Source organism: Xiphias gladius, chromosome 6, assembly GCF_016859285.1.
Source record: "Xiphias gladius isolate SHS-SW01 ecotype Sanya breed wild chromosome 6, ASM1685928v1, whole genome shotgun sequence".
NCBI classification, from domain to species: Eukaryota; Metazoa; Chordata; class Actinopteri; order Istiophoriformes; family Xiphiidae; genus Xiphias; species Xiphias gladius.
In genome coordinates this window covers 5,358,775-5,378,501 of record NC_053405.1, presented here as the reverse complement: position 1 = coordinate 5,378,501, position 19,727 = coordinate 5,358,775, and the positions used below count along the sequence as shown (strand labels likewise).

The following is a 19,727-nucleotide window of genomic DNA, read 5'->3' as shown; positions in this document are numbered from 1 at the left end:
AGTTTCACCTGATCCTGATGGGACGTCGTGAAAGCGGGAATGACCGTTTTCGGATTTTTCTTCTGGAGGAGGAAACACTTGAAAGCATTCGTTTTAAAAAGGAATTGGCGAGTAAGGAATTTTTTTGTTTTTGACTGCAGTTTGGTTTAAATAACTTTGGGATACAATCCAAAATGCCCGGTGCTTGAGTGACAAACAGGGACCTATTTCTGCGATCCTGAAAAAAAAAAAACAGTTGCATCACAGAGACACTAAAATCTGAGCCACCCCAGAGATCCGAAGCGCTCAAAGCTCACTTCCTGGTCTTGGGACTTCAGGACTATGAACTCTAAATGTAAAGCTCTAGGCTTAAAGTTCAAGACACACGTTACAATAACAACGGACAAACAAAAGTTACAATGTCCATGCACAAAGAACAAACTGAAAAATCTAGGAAAACAGAAGCATACTAGACATTCAGGCCGCAGCTCCCAGGAACATAAAGAAGATGTGACTTAACACGTCGCAAGGACATCATGAAAGTTTTTTTCTGAATAAAAATGTAACTCTGTAACTGCACTGCTGTGTTGTTTTATTGGCTAGATTGCAAATACAGTATATGCATTGGTTCAGCAAGAAAATCCCAACAAAAGAACACTGTGAGACTTATATGGGTCATAATGCAACAGGTGCAGCAGACTCTCACAAAAACTAAATGAAAAAATTCATCAGTCTATCCCTGAATTCTCAAATTCTGGATTTCTATATTGTTGAAATGAAACGGAAATAGAAAGTATTTCCATTATTAAAATATATATATGAAACAGGGCCTTCCCCTGGAAGTTATACTAATGATTACATGATTGATGATGATGATGTCTGAGGTTAAACGACCAAATGCCTGGTTGAATCATCCTCAGTAACGTCTGTCAAGAGTCCTGTGAGCAAAACGCCGAACCTCCAACTTTTAGCCTCCGACGTCTAGACAAAGGCAAACGCGTCAATACAGGAGGCGTTGACACATTTGTCTCTGCGCTTGCGTGCGCGTTCGTGTCGTCTCAGGCCAGCAGGTGTCTCTGGCTGCACGTCAACAGGTGAGGCAGGAAGTACGCGGCCGTGCCGTCGTCGGGCATGAGCTCCAGGAACTCCGCGGGGCTCGTCTCCATGGCCACCACCACCAGCGTCTCTGTCGGCGTGGAAACACAGCCCCGTTTAAACCCAGGTGCCGAGACATCGAAACAGAGCTGCTCTCTTTTTCTGACACTCCCGGTTTCTTTGGTGTTTTTCATTCTCATTAGAAACAGTACATCGATATAAAGCAGCCAGCTGTTGTGGTGAAGTGTAATAGAGGCTTGTCACCTCTTGGTGTCAGCGGGTCAGAACGCCCACAGTTAACTCACGGCCATTGCCAATGAGAAACACGAGGCCATACGTCGAAGGTCCCCCAATTTTATTAACAAGGTGGTATGAATATTTGAACTACTGTGTCTTATTGCTTGTGACTGGCTTACATGTTTAGTGCATGATATTACAATTTTACTAACTTTCAAACTATTTCTTTCAAGATTAATATTGTCGGTAAACACAGTGTTGCTCATTCGCGCTCTGTTGCTTCATAGTGCTTTGCATTTCTCCCATAATGAAAAGATTCTTTCAGTTTTTTTTTTTTTGTTTAGTTAGTAGAGATACGGACAGGAAATGCAGGGAAAGAGAGGCGGGTGACATACAACAGAGCTTTCCAGCTGTCAGGTATGAGTCCCAACTACTCACCTGCCGGACTCCCTGACTCTAAGATTTCTTTCATTTCATTTCATTTCATTCTTCATATTGTATGTATTCAGCTGGTCGGTTGTATTTTCCGTAAATAAAATTTACCATCACGAAAATCTAAATGTTGTTTTCAAACCTCCCTGTTACTGCCCGGATTAAAATTCAGGAGGAAAAATGGTGAATCCTTTATCAATTTATCTATTTTGTTGGTTTAAAGAGTGGTCACATTAAATGTAAAGGATTCAAAGGCTATCAAAGTTAAAACATCACCTCCCCTTATATTTTAACACCCCCTGGACATCACGTCAGTGTCATCAATAGTAACTACAGCCCTGATTTCATTTTCTGGCAGTTAAAATGAGCCAAATTGTCAAGTAAACTATCACTCTGGTAATTGACTCGGGTATATATATGATGATGGGATACCCTTTGACAAACACTGCAGCAAGATGACGTCTGGCCTTAACTTAATAAGAGAGAGTCGGGTACTTTTCGGCCGACTGTACTCTGGGAAAAGCTTCTACCTTTGAGAGCAGCCAATAGGATGCCGTTGTCCGCGGCAGCTCTCGTCCGGTTACAAAGCTCCGGGAGCAGCTTCTGCCACCATAATGCCTGCAAAGATCAGACATGGCCGTCAGGCAGGGTCATACTCTTGAGAGAAACTGGTTATAAAATTTAAAAAATGAACTAAAATGCAGCCGTGATACAGAGCGAGGGCAGCAATAAAGAGAGATTCATTCTTCACAGTTCAGGCCACTGCTCAGTACAGACCATGTTTTTGTCTTGTAGCTGGTGATTGGCGTAGGCTATGATGGCCTGGGGACATCTGTCCAGCAACTTCTCAATGCTGCGCTCGTACTGCCCCCTTCTGGTGGCGCTGAGGAGGTGCAGGCTAAAGCCCCACAAGGTTTCCTCGGACAGACGCTCCAGCAGCGGCAGGACAGAACCAACGGACAAGGACGGGCCGCACAGGAGAGACTGCAGAGACGATGCGAGCACGGAATGATTAAGATTAGTAGCCGAAAGGGGGATGATGCAGGTTTTAAAGGATGAAATAACACAATCTTTCTCTTACGATTCAAAAAGTTCAATTCTTAAGGAATTAAAAACACAACATTGTTCAATATCTCAGGAACCTGAAAAGATTCTGTTAAAGTTTTTATTCATTTGTATATCATTCCTTGGTTAATTCTTTAACTTCTCTATTGCACTCTTTGTAAAAGTTTTCATTTATTTAAAACCAGCTTAAATTCCCGGAGTTTCTCTGCTTACGGCTTTTACGTTGTTTTCGAGGAGTTTTCTCTGCTCTGCCGGGAATAAATTCTGGTGCGAAAAAAAAAAAAAAAGAAAAGCCCACCTCAGATGTTGTCGCCCAAAAGGAGTGCATAGGGTCTAGTCCTGCATTACCTGCAGTTTGTGTAACGCCTCCTGGTGCTGGAGGCTGGTAGGGCGAGGGGGGCTGAGAACGGTGAGCCACGGGTACAGAGCACCGAAGTGGGAGTACGAGTTGATCTGAAACATGCACACAAAACAGGCAGGCACCTTGGTGGATGAGACCGATAACCGTATGAACCGATTTCTGGTCCTTATGACATGCTGAAAAAAAATGCCTATGATTTCGTCTAATCAATACTGGGAGGTCAAATACCACACAGACTTCTGCACCCAACTGAAATTGTATATCAGTACCTTCAGTGGATATTATAGGTTTGTTCTGGCTTTCACGTGAGATCATGAAACACAGCCTTTTATACATATGTGGGACGATACATGCCGGTTCGGAAATACACAAGCCACAGATAGCTAGATCTCTACCGGACAAAGGTAACTGTACCAGATCGTCAGCGCTCTTCAGCGACCCGTGTCTATGAGACGCGTGCGGAGGGCCGGAGTGTGTATCCGAGTTTGTGTATGTCAGTCGATCGATGTAGACAGAAGCCAGTCGGAACAGAAGCTCCTGGATGACAGCTTCCTGCGAAGAGGCCATGAGCGTCGCCTCCCAGAAGTCCACCTGTAAGCAGTTCTCGTAGCCCAGCTCCTAAACACACAATCACACACACACAAACCAGCAAACATATGTTTTCATTGCTATACTTTTGTGGATCTTGTAAGTACAACTGATTAAAAAGGACAAAAAAAGAACCCTTGTTCTTATTTATCTTGTGAGCTATTATTTATTAACTTTCCAAGTCAATACACGTAAACAATGTGACAAACCAGTGGACTGATTTTACTAATGACACACACACACACACACACACACACACACACACACACACACACACACACACACACACACACACACACACACACACACACACACACACACACACACACACACACACACACACACACACACACACACACCTTGAATATGTGATCAGCCTGTTCCAGCTGAACTTTGTGGTTCTCATGAAGAGCCACCATGCCAGCCACCAGTAGAGCTGGATGGGACTTTGCCAGCTGGCGCGCCAGCGCTGTGGGACGGATTTGTATGTGCCGACCTCCACCTCCGCCGTGAAGCAGCAGCCTCGGCTCCTCGATGAAACCGTACACCAGCAGCATCTGAACGCGCACACACACAAACACACACACAAACACACACACACAAAGAGGAAACAACCAAACCAGATTTCCCATCTTGACAGCATCACGGCTTAAAATCTTTAATGCTCTGGTTTCTCGACCCTCGTGTCCACAAATATTTACGTATATTCCACTACTGAAGGAATTAATTCTACATATTTTATGTACTAACAAAAAAGCACAAAATCTAAAAACTTGCAAATGCACAACAGTATGTTAAAGCTTTGTGTCAAAACACAATAGCAGTACCCTGAGCATAAGTTTAGCGTTCACAGCTGCAACATGATGTTAGACAACAAACAAGCGCGTGCTTCCCACGGTGCATCAAGAGACGCACATACAAAATGGTAAAAACTTTTTAAATCATTTGTTCATTATCAATAAAAAAAAAAAATCATCACTTGCTGAGTAGCTCCAGTAAACCATGAATCAGAGCAGGCAGCTCTGAGGGACCTCATTTATATGTCGCTTTGGATAAAGGTTTCTGCCAAATGAATAAATGTAAATCTCAAGTTAGGCTAAATTATTCATTACATCCTCTAGGAGTCAGCAACACTGGTAAAGACGAAAAGTTAACATGTTACAATGAAATATATATCACAGTGAGGTTTAAAAGAAGGTCTGTCCCTTGGTGGCAGGTAAGAAATTTTCTAGATGGGGAGGGCGTGAGATATTCGAGCACTTTCATTTATCATCCCAATATGATTTAGTGCAAACTGCAGGGTATCAGAAGCACTAATATGTACCGTGCTCTTCAACTTAAGTACTATATTCAATAATTATTTAATGAAAAAATCTCTGACATTTTACACAAAAAAAATGTATTTAAAAAAAACAACTTTCTGAAAAACTTTTCGACTTTTATATCGTCTATTATTATACACTGAGCCTGTTGAATGCTTCTAGGAAAGCTTATATCAGCTTATTTTTAAAAAGGTAGCCATTAGTAGCTCAAACTCAAACTTCTGACAGGTAGAATAACGCACAGTGCTTGGTAATCTACCGTCGCCAGAAGTCACTGAATGCTCACGTGCTCTGATAACCAGTATGCATTATGGGAGGTCTGATTACTGAAATAGCCTCACATGCTGTTCAGAAGTTCAGACTTCAGTGTCTTCCTCGCCTGGTCGCCCCCTTCATCCAACAAACGGCACATCCTCTGTCCCCACTAACCTCAGCGTGTCTGGCCATTAGCTGTGTGTACTGTGGCAGGTCGTCCAAACGCAGCATCATGGTTGCCATGGTGATTGTCAGCGGAACCGACACGCCCGCCGTGTCCTCCAGATTTTGTAAAATTCGCAGCGTCCGCGCGGGACTGATGTTTATCATGGACGGGCTGGCGCACACGCCGATGAGCTCCGAGGGATCTGATTGGCTAAAAATGTCTATGACCTCATCGGCTGATTCCTGTGGGGAGGGAATTAAGTTGTTTGTTTGTGTTTTTTTTGTCATTTTTATTTAGTTTCATTTCGCTTCACTAATTATTTCATTTCACAGCCGTAAAACAAAGCTCTTAAACAACTGATATAAAAAATAGCTTTTATTCATAATTTTTTTTCCGCATTTACTGGTAATTATGAAATGATGCGGTGTACTTTTATCCGCAGTCTTTGCCTATTTATCAATTACTTTACAACAATCACTTGACTCTTTATTCCCAGCTAGGACGAGGCATGTTAAAGTCGCTAGCATCCACAGCGTATCTGTCTGTCTTTTGAAAGAAGACACCGACAAGCCTAAGAACGACGCAAGTGTAGTGCAGGGCTTTTATTCATCTGTCGTGTACCTGGCTGAGGCTCTGCTCTGTTTCTTCTAACAGGTAATGTGTCAGGTAAAACAGGAAGCCGGGGCCATAGGAGCAAGGGCTGCTGGGGAGTGGGCGGTTCCTGGCAATGACCTCTGTGCACGACAGACCAGACATCCTGTAGTACGGTAAAGCCAGGTGGCAGTCCTTCTGGCTACCCCTTATAGGAGGGAAGAGAAAAGAATTAGTGCTGAGACAATGACTAGTTTGCAGTTGTATACAGAGTATAAAAGTTGATACAAAAATACATGATGATTCATGACAAGTGAAAGGAAATCTCAAAACTGCATTAAAGATATATTAGGATTAATGTAAAATGGCCAAAGAATGAGTAACTTTAAGGGATAAAATGAGTGAAACTGAAATGACAAAGGGCAAAGCTCTAATTTGTTTCAAATGCGCTCATCACGCTGCTTTTACATGAATGATTAAGAGGTCAAACCAGGTAATTTAAGGAACATTCGGGCGATGTGTCACCTAAGGCTGCGAGGTTAAAATTGAGGCATCAATTTTTAGGGGTTTTCAGGAACCTAAATTTGTTTAAAGTGTAGAGATTTATAGATGATTAGTGTGCTTTTTAAGGAAGTTTTACAGGACATTGGTCCCATAGTGTAGGCATGTGTGTAGGTGTGTTGTGAGAGTTTGACCTTTTCTTTTAGGGAGGGTCAGCAGGGTTTCTCTCTCGGGATTTAAGATTTGTCAGAAGTCAGGTTTTTGTTTTAAACAGATGTTAATCAGTCTCCGCGTAAAAACAGTCCAACAAAACTCCAAAGTTCACTCTGGGTTTTCCTACTCAAACGTAACTCAGTTCCGTTCAGTTTAATTCAACAGTTTACAAAAAGGGAAAATTTATTTCATCTCAAGTTACACAGTTCAACTAAAATCAAATAAAGTTCATTCACCTGCTGTAACAGTCTCCCAGCTGTGCACAGTTCTGCCTGAGTGCCTCCTCCAGTTCTTGTCTGTCCGTCTGTGCAGCTGTCTGTCTCTCAGGCTGCCTGTCTGTGTCTTTCTGCAGAGACACGGTGGAGTCGCCCTCGCTGTTCTGCTGCTGCTGCTCTGATGTTTGGAGTAAGGAGGCGCGGAGGAGGAGGTGAGCTTCGCTGAGCAGGTGCTGAAGGCTTCGGGCCTGTGGGTTGGTCTCCGCGTAGTGCTGGCTGTATTCAACCTGACACACGCCAAGACATTTACTGACTCATAAACGCACACAGACCCACACATTCGGACAAAAATCTGTATTTTATCTTGTATTTTCTGAATAAAATTGAATCCTACAATCTCTCTTTCTTAAAAACAAGTAAAACAAGCTGCCAGTACAGTAAGAAAAATTCTACCTTTTTTAATCTTAGTACAGGCGAGGCCTTTGCACAAAAATCAGGAAAAATAGAAAATATTTGAAACAAGTTGATTTGCGACAGAAACAAGTTGAATAACTCTTATTGCGCTTGCAAATGTTTGATTTTGATGAGGTATACTTTGCGGTGCAGATGCGTGACACAGTCAGTGGTCTTTTCATGTGCTCCTTTTTCATTTGCATTATCTTCTCTTTAATTTTTCAACAAATTCAATGTAGGTTTTTGTTCTGGTTTCTATATTAGCATTTCATGAACAACATTTTGCGCCAAAATGTATGAAGTAAACTGGAACCCAACCACAAGGACAATACATCAGATAAAGTTTTTTTTTCTTTTTTGTACAACAGTAAATAAAGTGATCATGTCTGTGTTACCATCTCTTGGTAGAGAGTGAGGGGGGAGACGGTGTCGACCACATACAGGTTCCATCCGTGTCCTGCTGCGCTGGTTTCTTTGGGAGAAGAGATTGTCCACTTCCTGCTCCTGAGGTCAGTCACACAGAGGGGTAACGAGAAGTACATTCAAACCGGGCAAGGAGCCCAATATCCTCCGTGACTTATTTCACGGAGGAGCTGGGAATTTCCCACGATTCATGGCACCACTGATGTGAACACAAAAGGACGGTGACTAGAAATGTAAACAGGAGCTAGGTGCACTGCATCAGTGGTTTGGCCCCATTCTGAAGTATTAAAACCGGGGTTCAGCCTAAATATCTCCTATTTAAAGTTACTTTAAAACTATAGGAAAACAATGACCTTACTATAAACACCAAGAAATGTCTGTAACAGCAGTTTAATTCTTCCCTGCTGTTCCTTTACCTTCATTTTCCGTTCCTGTTGTAGAAAGGCTTTCAAATACAGTTTTTTTTTAAATCTGCAAATGGCTGATAATACACAGGGGACATGCACAAACAGGTTACGCACAACAGGTGTTCAATGAAGAGTGGTTCCTTCTCAAGTGTCATGACATTGCGCATGCCAAAGAACTAAACCAGAGAGGAGGTTGTGATACAGCGATCGTGGTCCCGCAGCGCCTGCATCACCACCGCGCTCCCAGTAAAGAACAACATCTTGGGCATTGTGCCATGTTTTGCATGAACAAACAAACAAGTTAGTGAGCCAGTTAGTTAACAGGTTAACGTGGGTAACGTGACGGTCCTTGGACATTGAATAGCCTGTGTAGCGTGCGTGTGAGTGCGTCGTGGCAGCTACTCACATGCAGCATGTAGCCTCAAACCTGTGGTCTGGGTTTTTATTATAAACAGGCACATTTTACAATCTACAACGTACACACCCGTTATGGCTGATAAATCGGTGGAAAGGAAATGATGGTTGATCCGGATCATTTACTATGAATTTCAAACTTTTCCTGTGTAGTCTGGTGTATGTTATTTGACAATGGCCTTGACGGAGGTCTGCAATCTCTTAAGTGTCCTTCTAGTTAAAATTGCTTTCAAGATTTATCACAGCAAGATTACAATTGAAACACGGACCATGTCGGGGGGGTGGGTGACACCAGACTTCTTGGCGTTCCGACGTCACCTGCCAGAGACTTGTGCATTTATTTGGCAGTGGGGGTAACGTCCATAATTGCCTAGTGAGAGGCTCACAGATGACAGCAATGCCCAAAATACTTATGTATTAAGTAGTTTCATTTTTAATGATAACATTAAAAATAGATAAATAAATAAATATCTGTGTGTGTGCATGTTTCACAAGAAACCGAGAACCTGTCTCGTAAAGCTGGATTATTAAGTTAGCTGAGTATATTTCAAAACATTTCTTTTAATTTCAGTCCAAACGTGATTAGTTTGTGAGCAAAAAGTCACACACACACAAACACACACACACACACACACTGAGGGCAGTTAGGCAGGTTATGGTCGGCTAGGTTTAGGGACTAAAACAGGGTGTGTTGTCCCTTTTAGACCAAGCTGCAAAGTCAGACAGATATTTGGATCATAAATAGACTCAAGCAGAAATCCTTGGCTGTTTTAGGCTTTCGATATGTTGCCATATGGTTTCTCAGCTTCTGGATGAGACGTAATCCCTTAACCGCTAAGGATGCTTAATTCTTTATCTAATGCAAAAATTACATTAATTGGGAGGGAAATATTTGGCAGCTGTCAAATTTAATCAAAAAGTAAAGATTTGTCTTTGTAGGCTGTAAACTTTATATGGTTTGTCTCTCCTTATATGTTGCATTTACTGTATACCACAGGTCATATGCAGTGTATTTCCTGCATCAGCGGCACCAATGCAAATCCACAGTTAACTTCCAGAATGAAGTTATGAAATAGTGAAAACTTGAATTTCTTTTTTGTTGGAATTTAATAAATATTTGAGCATTTATTTTGATACAAAGCAGCTCACATGGAAAGCACCTGGTACATTTACTTCCACATTTTTTTTTTTAGACAGAGTCGTACTTCATGTCCCCAATAAGGGGTTAGACTGAGGGTCTTAAGTGAGGGCAAAAACACACCTTGAAATGTTGAATCTACGAACTAATTTATTCTAGGGGAAACTTGCCTCACTGATAGTCCAGTTTAAAATAATTGCCACTGTTAGATTATAGCTAGCAATATTGGTTTCACTGGCAAATGCAAAAAAAAAAAAAAAAACAAGCTGCTTCGCTGGATGCTGCGAGAAAAAGCTTTTGGTTCTGTGACATCAAACTTGAAACCTCATCTAAGGATTCGGCTGATAGTATTTTGAGGGTTTCCTTGCGTTGCAGCTCGGCCTGAAAGTGACAACAGAGACTGAGGGGGGTGGGGTTGGCGTCTGTCTTACAGGAAGGGGCGTGACAGAAGGCTCTCCAGAGCCGGCGTGGTTGCGGGATCGATTCCCACCGCCAGGAAAATACCAGTCAGCATGGTGTGTTCTTTCAACTTGCTAAAATACACAACACACACACATATACACACACACACACACAGTAAAACAGGTTTATAAATTTATATATGTCTACGCACACACATCACCTGTGCTGATGAATCCCTAATTAAAGCATTCTGCTGCCTGCAGGGAGGTGTCCGACGATGGCCCCGATGAAGCTGAAAGGTTCATGACTGATACAATATCATAGTCACGTGGGTGTTCACGCATGACTGTGTGTCAAAGTCTGTATATTTTGTGTGTGTGTGTGTGTGTGTGTGTGTGTGTGTGTGTGTGTGTGTGTGTGTGTGTGTGTGTGTGTGTGTGTGTGTGTGTGTGTGTGTGTGTGTGTGTGTGTGTGTGTGTGTGTGTGTGTGTGTGTGTGTGTGTGTGTGTGTGTGTGTGTGTGTGTGTGTGTGTGTGTGTGTGTGTGTGTGTGTGTGTGTGTGTGTGTGTGTGTGTGTGTGTGTGTGTGTGTGTGTGTGTGTGTGTGTGTGTGTGTGTGTGTGTGTGTGTGTGTGTGTGTGTGTGTGTGTGTGTGTGTGTGTGTGTGTGTGTGTGTGTGTGTGTGTGTGTGTGTGTGTGTGTGTGTGTGTGTGTGTGTGTGTGTGTGTGTGTGTGTGTGTGTGTGTGTGTGTGTGTGTGTGTGTGTGTGTGTGTGTGTGTGTGTGTGTGTGTGTGTGTGTGTGTGTGTGTGTGTGTGTGTGTGTGTGTGTGTGTGTGTGTGTGTGTGTGTGTGTGTGTGTGTGTGTGTGTGTGTGTGTGTGTGTGTGTGTGTGTGTGTGTGTGTGTGTGTGTGTGTGTGTGTGTGTGTGTGTGTGTGTGTGTGTGTGTGTGTGTGTGTGTGTGTGTGTGTGTGTGTGTGTGTGTGTGTGTGTGTGTGTGTGTGTGTGTGTGTGTGTGTGTGTGTGTGTGTGTGTGTGTGTGTGTGTGTGTGTGTGTGTGTGTGTGTGTGTGTGTGTGTGTGTGTGTGTGTGTGTGTGTGTGTGTGTGTGTGTGTGTGTGTGTGTGTGTGTGTGTGTGTGTGTGTGTGTGTGTGTGTGTGTGTGTGTGTGTGTGTGTGTGTGTGTGTGTGTGTGTGTGTGTGTGTGTGTGTGTGTGTGTGTGTGTGTGTGTGTGTGTGTGTGTGTGTGTGTGTGTGTGTGTGTGTGTGTGTGTGTGTGTGTGTGTGTGTGTGTGTGTGTGTGTGTGTGTGTGTGTGTGTGTGTGTGTGTGTGTGTGTGTGTGTGTGTGTGTGTGTGTGTGTGTGTGTGTGTGTGTGTGTGTGTGTGTGTGTGTGTGTGTGTGTGTGTGTGTGTGTGTGTGTGTGTGTGTGTGTGTGTGTGTGTGTGTGTGTGTGTGTGTGTGTGTGTGTGTGTGTGTGTGTGTGTGTGTGTGTGTGTGTGTGTGTGTGTGTGTGTGTGTGTGTGTGTGTGTGTGTGTGTGTGTGTGTGTGTGTGTGTGTGTGTGTGTGTGTGTGTGTGTGTGTGTGTGTGTGTGTGTGTGTGTGTGTGTGTGTGTGTGTGTGTGTGTGTGTGTGTGTGTGTGTGTGTGTGTGTGTGTGTGTGTGTGTGTGTGTGTGTGTGTGTGTGTGTGTGTGTGTGTGTGTGTGTGTGTGTGTGTGTGTGTGTGTGTGTGTGTGTGTGTGTGTGTGTGTGTGTGTGTGTGTGTGTGTGTGTGTGTGTGTGTGTGTGTGTGTGTGTGTGTGTGTGTGTGTGTGTGTGTGTGTGTGTGTGTGTGTGTGTGTGTGTGTGTGAGCATTCATGTAGAAACATTATCCTTCAGTTGCACGTGTGTTTATGTCAACGCGACGAATATCAGCCCAACATTCACTCTCCTTTCAGATCTGTTTTGGTCTCTGCCAGTTCCTGAGAAACATTTCTGACTCTTCCGCTGCTGGATGTCCTGCTTTCTCTTGTATGTCCGCTGTTTTGTGTTGGAGAAGTAGCATGCTAAAACCAGCTGCCTGCTGCTGCTGCTGGAAATGGAACTAATGGGAGCGGTGAGGCTGAACCGTACAGTAAATGGGATTTTAAAACCCCCCCAAAATCAGCTAAAGGAGGCTACAGAGCGGGACTCTAGGGTCAGGAAATACTAGTCGAGGATTAGCCTCATACCTTCATGGTGGTATCGATGTAGGGGTCTTCAATCCTGGCTGCTAGAGCTGCACATCGCACGGTGAAACACTGCAGCGCACTCCTACCAGGCGCGCACGGAAAGAACACTTACTCATTTTCCCCACACATAAATCTTCAGACTATGGTAACGAGGAACGTGAATGAAAAAGCAGACGGAAAAGATCACATACTTACAGCTCATGTTAACTTTAGTTAGAATTATTATACCCTGTGATTGAGTCTTAAAGTAATTTCTTGGGCATTTTGTAGAGACAGATCTGCATGTTTTCAGAGTTTTGATGAAAAAAGTAATACTTTTGAAGTATTTGAAGTAGTGATAATTTCCAGTGCAAAGCTGTGATTCAGTAAAGATGAAGCGATTTTCCACGTCGAAGCAGACCGGAGACGTACTTTGTTATCACGTGCAACAGGTGGTCTGTTAGCACCGCCTCCAGGACCTTCTCTGGATATTGATAGGCTGAGAGCAGCTCGACTCCACCCTTCAGACTGTACAGGTAGCCGGCGCTGGGGAGAGAGACGAAGCAGAACACACACACCGGTTCTTCCGCGGGCACCGACTGGTTACCTGGAGAGAGAGAGAGAGAGAGACGTAGCGAGAGAGACGCACAGAAAACGTGCAAGCTGGCACAAAACACATTCATTCATCAACATGCCCAAAATGCATTAACTTTGGTAGCTACTCAATTTTGAAACTTGTATATAAATATTGCAGAGAAAGCTCCATCTCTAAAAGTAATTGTGTCTGTTACGGAGTCCTAAAATGGTTAATTTTCTATGTCATTTCACCTGATTTTAATACAGATCAACTTGAGAACTTTTTCGAGAATCAAGTGTCACTTTACTGATTCTAGTTCGGCAACCTGCACTATTCTGTCTTGTTGAAAGATGCTGAAACTTACTTATATAGCAACCTCGTAAAACCAGGCAGTCAGTACTGATAATGATCCACCTGCCTGTGTCTCACATGTTGTACTCACCGGTGAAAAGCGGGTAGAGCTGCAGGGAGTGGAGTTGCATCTCCTCCACACCGCAGCCTTGGAAGAACTCTGGAGTAAAACGCCTGCAGGAGGGGAATGACACAGGTTAAATACACCTCAACTGGCGGAAATATTCTGCCAGCTGATCTAAAGTTCCGCCTCAAAAATACACACACACCTGAAAAGGACATATGACAGTGTGTATTGCCCTTTGTCCTCCAGCCCGGTCTTTTCAATGCTGACAGGGATGTCGCAGTCTTTGGCTCGATCGCCGAGCAACTCCTGGTGCCTCGGAATGAGCATAAAGTCGGTCAGGTCTTCGTGATGATCCGCTGCACAAACAAGGACACAGACAGACAGACACAAATGATTCTCTCACGTGGTCCACCAGGGATGGAGGCTGGCCAGTGACACCCAGGGATACATACAAGTTTAGGGTACCTAAACTTACATCTTGGTGCCTGTGCTGCACAGGGGAAAAAACATGACGATACTTTATGAAACAGCTTGTGGCAAACACAAAGAGCTTAAATCTATGGTTTTCTTTTGTTGTGTGTCATTAGTCCCTTTAAAATCTTAAAAAAAAAACAAAAAAACAACAAACCTACAAGAATCCCTACTGGTCAGCTGCAGTTAAGCCTCAGCCAGATGCAATAATGGTAGCTACAAAACAAACACCACTGAACTTTTTTTTTTTTTTTACAGCAGTAGTTATGGTCTCAGAAGCTAATTTCACCCCTTTTAAAACGGGCCTTATAGTGGCAAATTTAAGAATCCCTATGATAAAGTGGGCAAAATGGATGAGGTCTCATTGGAGCATCGTCCCTTTGCCCCAGAATCAGGTTTTTCTGGATCAGTAACTGCAGCAGGCAGTAAACTCAAAACTACCTTCAGTGACGTCACGAATGGTTAAAGCCATGCTTTCCTACGGTCTGTCAACTAAACGTAACCAAAAACAAGCAGACAACGGCATCAAGCATTGAAGACACTGAAGACGTTGTGTTATTAATACTTTTTTGGTCCAATGATTCGTCCAGGGTTTTCTGTTCACAAGATGCATCCAGTTTCAGTACCAGCACCTCCAGCTCTGCCTGCACTGCTACATACCCTCCACACAGCGCCACCTGACACACACACACACACACACACACACACACACACACACACACACACACACACACACACACACACACACACACTTTAGTAGTTTAAACTTTGGAAATAGCAAAACAAAAGCAAACACAAGTCTTTTGTTTGTTTGAAACACAGTGTGGGTATAGAATCCATATTTTAACATGTATTAATATAACAGTGTCTGATAAAAATGTAAAGCACAGTTAGTGCTGATAGATTATAGTTATTGTTTGGTATAAACAAAGTAATTATACTGTTGTATAAAGTTATTATGGACTAGACCTACTTGAGCCAATTAAGCACTTAATCAACAAGAGAAACCAAATACGTGAGCCGCTAGCGTGGGTGCTATTTACTGCTATCGCTTCGTAGCAGATAAATAAACTGGGCCATGGAGACAAACACCACAAAAAGAGATGAAGAGTTAAAAAACCGAGGAATAGACGGAAAGTACCTGTTTAGGTTTGATTTTTGGAAGATGCACGATGACCGAGCGTTCAAAGTCCAGGATGGAAAAATTCTGGTTTGAACTTGGGGTCTGACCTACGAGCAGAAAAACCAGGAAAGGTCAGATTAGTCAGAGGAGGAAACCGTCTTGGAGTCAGAGAGCATCCTGGTTCCGCTGCAAAAGGGTTTCCTTTTTCATTTCTTCTTTCGGGGTGCTAACTAGAAAAACTCTACTCCAGGTTCTAAAGACTGCATACAGGTTTTAGAAGAAAACGAGTCTTTGTCTGAAAGTGTGCTCACAGTTATGTGTTACTTTCCTTGAGTTACCTTGACTCTGACTGGGGCTCTGCTGAGTGTTCAGCCAGGGGCTCTGAAGGTTCTGCTGACTCTGATTCTGCTGTTTTTTTTGCAGAGAAAGAAAAAAAATTACATTTATTGTATCAAAGAGTTCACTTATGTTGATTAGAGTAGGTAACGAACAATAATATTTGCACTTTAATGTCCTGGAAAACTGTAACCTCATCAAAAACTATGAATCTGTAATGGTGACCTTAACCTGCACTAGTAGGCAAAGAAGTAAACATGCCGTTTCATCGTGTCTTTAAATGGAGGTAGTTTACGTTAAGATCCACAAAGGAGGCAAACTCCTACATTTGCAGCTGCATTCTTACCAGGTTCTGCTGGTTCTGCCTCCTCAAAGTAAACAGAACCAGAGTGTTCTCGCAGCCGACCAGGAGGTCTCCTGTGATCGGGCAACACGCCACGGCAACGGGACGCTCCGACAGAGGGATCTCAATGATCTCCATCTGTACTCCGCCCCGCACAGATGCCCCGCGCAGCAGGTGGCCCAGCAAACGCACCCCGACACGGGCTCTCTCTTCGGCCTGAATGGAGAGCAAGAAATTTAATACATGAAAATACATGGAATACAGGTGACAAAGGCGGTAAGGTTATAGTCCAGTAAATATACAGGTGGCAGATTAACTATAAGCTTCATATACAGACACAGCTAAACAGAACTACTCTTACCACGCTGACAGATGCAGTTGCGGTTTTTTCTTCATGATCTCAGTTTAATTCATATTTGTGCTGCTTTCTTACAGTTTGCTCATTTACTTTGGACTGGACTGGTGGGCCTAAAAGGTCTTTATAAGAGCTCATTTGTCTTTGCGACTATTGCCAGGCAAATCCGTGCACCAAGACCAAGCCAAGCCAGGTTTAATGTCATTGCCACAACAGAGTGTCTGTAATTCCAGGCATTTTCCCTCATAGAGAAACTGTTTTCTTTTCTATTTTCTTTTTTTGGTTAAATAAAGGCTGCTATATGGTTTGTTCTAATCGCGTGTTTAGATCACATTTAAGTGAAAATTTTGCTTAATTAAAGATCAAATATCTTTGTATATCATAACATTAGGAAAAAAAAGTTTATAAAAAGTACAATGGGACTTGCTTATGTTTCTTTGCACTTTGATATAAAGAATGTCTGAGAAAGCTTAGCTGGTGGGCGCGTACCTGGTATCGCCAGTTGGTGTAGGCTCTCAGGTAGGTGGCGCTGTTCTTTTCCTCAATGGTCACCAGGTAGTCTCCTGGATGGGAGAAAGCCAGGATGCTAAACTGTTCTCTCTTTCTCTCTCCAACTCACACTGTAATCACTACCGCTGTCAGCTGCCCCGCTTACGTGTGACAGAAAACCAATGAGCTGCCACGCGTGAACAGCAAATTACTGGTGTAGTTACGGCCGCAGAGGCCGAGGCCGAGGCTGACTAAGGTAGATGGGGAACTGTTACCCATCTTGCTGTGCTGGATCCTCCTCACAGAGCCCATGGTGGCAAAGCGACAGATGAGAGGGCAGCCCTCCTCCTCCAGACTGTACGCTTCCACCTGGGTTCAGTACAACACAGTCAGTCTCCTGCGGAAAACACTTCCACTTCCAAAAGGTCACCTCTCAAGAATGAAGATGATCAGCGCTGCCATTCATGAATATTCCCACAATATGCAGACATCTACATTGATGTATTAGGGCTTACCACCTCTTTTCTAATTATTTTATGCTTTCTACCCCACTGAAAGGACAGGTTCGTATCTCTGTGTTAATGAGCAACTGTCCCTGAAAGAATTTCCCTTTTCTGAGAGTCAGTGGGGACTTTAAAAGTGTTTTCATATTGGTTTAATGCATTTTCAGACGCTGTTTTTCACCTTGGCAAGAACAAAATGATGGCAGAAATACATTGTTTTGAGGCCAGATTTTAAGTTATTTAATACCAACTATCCAGCATCTAATATCTAATGATTTTAGCCTCAAAGTCTAGATATTGGCCTGCATCAGTCACATTTTCCTAATATGCCTCTGGCTTCTGTTCAGTATGTGTATCCATTTAGCATTGTATGGCATCTAGTAAGACAGCAATAATAGCACTCTTGCAAGTCAGTAATGCAGGTTCAAAAGATGATATAACAGTCTCATTATTTGGCATAAAGAATATTGGTGTATAGTTTTAGGCAACCTTGCATCCCCCAGCAGCCACCACGAACAGGGTTCCACCTCCACAACAGACTAGTCCGGGCTCCTGCTCCACCTGGGCCACAGAGGGAGGGAAAGTAGATAAGACTAGTGCAAAATTATCAATGGTGATTAGTGTTTACTTTAAAAAATCTATAATTAAAAAAAAAAAAAGGATCTATAGTATTAAGGCTCCACTGACCTGCACGATCTGCTGCGAGGCGAAAGGATGGCAGTTGTAGACGTGCACCATGTTTGCTCTGCCCCCTGGACTTTCAGTTCAACAGAGGCTGGAAATGTCTATCAGCCTCTGACTGCTGCTTTCTCTTCTTCTGATGGTGCTATGACGTTGAGAAATCCATAAAGTCCTCCTCCCTTTTATGTGGGCTTCTTGGAGGCGTCATCCAGCAGGACACCTACTGCTACTGCTAAAAAAAAAAAAAAAAAGGAAAAAAAAGAAAAACAAGGTTAACAAGCATTTTAGTTTATTCCAATGTAATCTTCCATTACAACAGTAGACTCTTACTAGAGTTCGACATTTTATAGATATCTAATCATGATCTGGGATTTTGGTTACTACACAGAGTACTTATGCAGGATTTTCTCACTCGTGGTGTGTGACTGTGCAGATACTAAAATCACACGTGTTTTTATCATATGTAAAACACATTTCTCGTGTTTAATCACATGTGGAACGGCATCTCACAAGTGAGGAATTCACATTCAGGCGCATGCGGCTCGCTGACATCTCACTTGAGATATGCTCACATGATGTGGGCACCACTGATTTTCAGATATTTCAGATTTGGAAAGTGCGACATCCCATGTGAAAATATCCCTTTAACATGTAGTATCACATGCAAACTCTCTTTTACACGTCAAAAATTCATATACAGGCAAATGTTTTTCTCACGTGAAGAAGTCACAAGACCAAGAACATGTCATTTATAAACATTTACATGAATTTCACATGCCCGGTACAATGGAGGTAAATGAATTTTTTTTTTGCAACACGTTTCTAAAAACAATGCCCCTCTTACTCTTGATAATCCACAGAGTTTCTCTTTATTTGGCAGAAAGTAGTTCCAAAGAAAGCTGTTCACCGGGTAAATAAAACTAGAAGTGGCTGCACTTTCGGGGGGATGAACCTACCATTTATTGTTTGTTTTTCCTGGGTCTTCACGGCTGCATTATGACTGACACTGACAGCTTTGTGAAGTTGAACACTAAAAACAACAATAAAATGACCGGCGGTCGCCTCACCGACCGGTCGTCGCATCCACTGAAAACCCCAAGTCGAAACTCTCCTGTGCATAGCTCAGTCTCTCCCGGATGCTCCCTACCATCACATCGAAATATGCCAGACCTCCATGTGATCAACTCCAGTTCTGACACTTTAAAACCCAACCATCAAGGTTAAAGCGACAAAAGAAGATGCCAGAGAACCAACGGTGCAGCAAACGTGCAACAAAGGGAAAGACAAGACTAACTTGTATGTTGAATTTAAGCTTCCTCTGTGTCAAGCAGGGTGGGTTTCCCTAATCGATATCACATGCCGCAGTCTTGTGAGCAGCAGCAGCTCCGGGTGCTTCAATTCAACTCAGATTAACACGCTTCATCCTCGGTTCATTCTCATTTTAGCTACCGATCAACTTCCGTGGCCTTGCCACAGAATGAGGGCTGGATTATTAGTGAATTACCTTCTTTACTGTCTGTTTCTCCGGTTCCTTCCTGCTTGCCTCGGTCTTCACGGCGGCGGTTTATTGATTTCACGCTGCAACGCAGGAAGTCGACCACAACAACGAAGCGACCGCCTCCTCTTGAGTCTCATTGGCCGCCGTCCCAGCAACGGATGGCGTTTGGCGTTCCCATTGGCTGTCGAGCCGTCATAAACTCCAGGGTGGAGCCGACTCTGTTATGATTTTCATTTTCTCTGTCTTTTTAGGCGTTTGTTTCACAATATGTTTTTCCGTACCGCTTTCAGCTCCAAAACGATCTTTTGTTTAAACAAAAAAAAAAAAAAAATCTCGAAATAAAGATCAATTCAAATCGGTGATCTGTGACTTTTATATTCCAAACATGCAGATGTGAGGTGTGTTCAGGTTGAACGGGACAGTTTACAGTGCGAGTGTTGACAGCCAAACACAACAGCTGCTCTTGGGTCACTACTGAATGTCCTCTG

At 43.2% G+C, this 19,727-nt stretch overlaps 1 protein-coding gene across 1 annotated transcript; it reads right to left on the bottom strand.

Annotated features, from left to right (window-relative positions):
• Positions 1 to 263: 263 nt before the first annotated feature.
• On the bottom strand, positions 264 to 19,354 carry hps3 (HPS3 biogenesis of lysosomal organelles complex 2 subunit 1). The gene is made up of 24 exons (XM_040128503.1): positions 19,246 to 19,354; positions 17,748 to 17,973; positions 17,550 to 17,621; positions 16,833 to 16,926; positions 16,558 to 16,631; positions 15,717 to 15,929; positions 15,373 to 15,442; positions 15,053 to 15,141; positions 14,477 to 14,588; positions 13,643 to 13,796; positions 13,465 to 13,547; positions 12,878 to 13,052; positions 12,467 to 12,548; positions 10,287 to 10,447; positions 7,869 to 7,977; positions 7,042 to 7,307; positions 6,122 to 6,299; positions 5,509 to 5,742; positions 4,117 to 4,314; positions 3,584 to 3,787; positions 3,157 to 3,261; positions 2,521 to 2,727; positions 2,274 to 2,361; positions 264 to 1,165 (listed from the first exon to the last, which is right to left on the bottom strand). The coding sequence occupies exons 2-24, from the start codon at positions 17,796 to 17,798 to the stop codon at positions 1,038 to 1,040; spliced, it is 3,147 nt and encodes a 1,048-aa protein (XP_039984437.1). The 5' UTR covers positions 17,799 to 17,973; positions 19,246 to 19,354; the 3' UTR covers positions 264 to 1,037.
• Between the last annotated feature and the right edge of the window lie 373 nt (positions 19,355 to 19,727).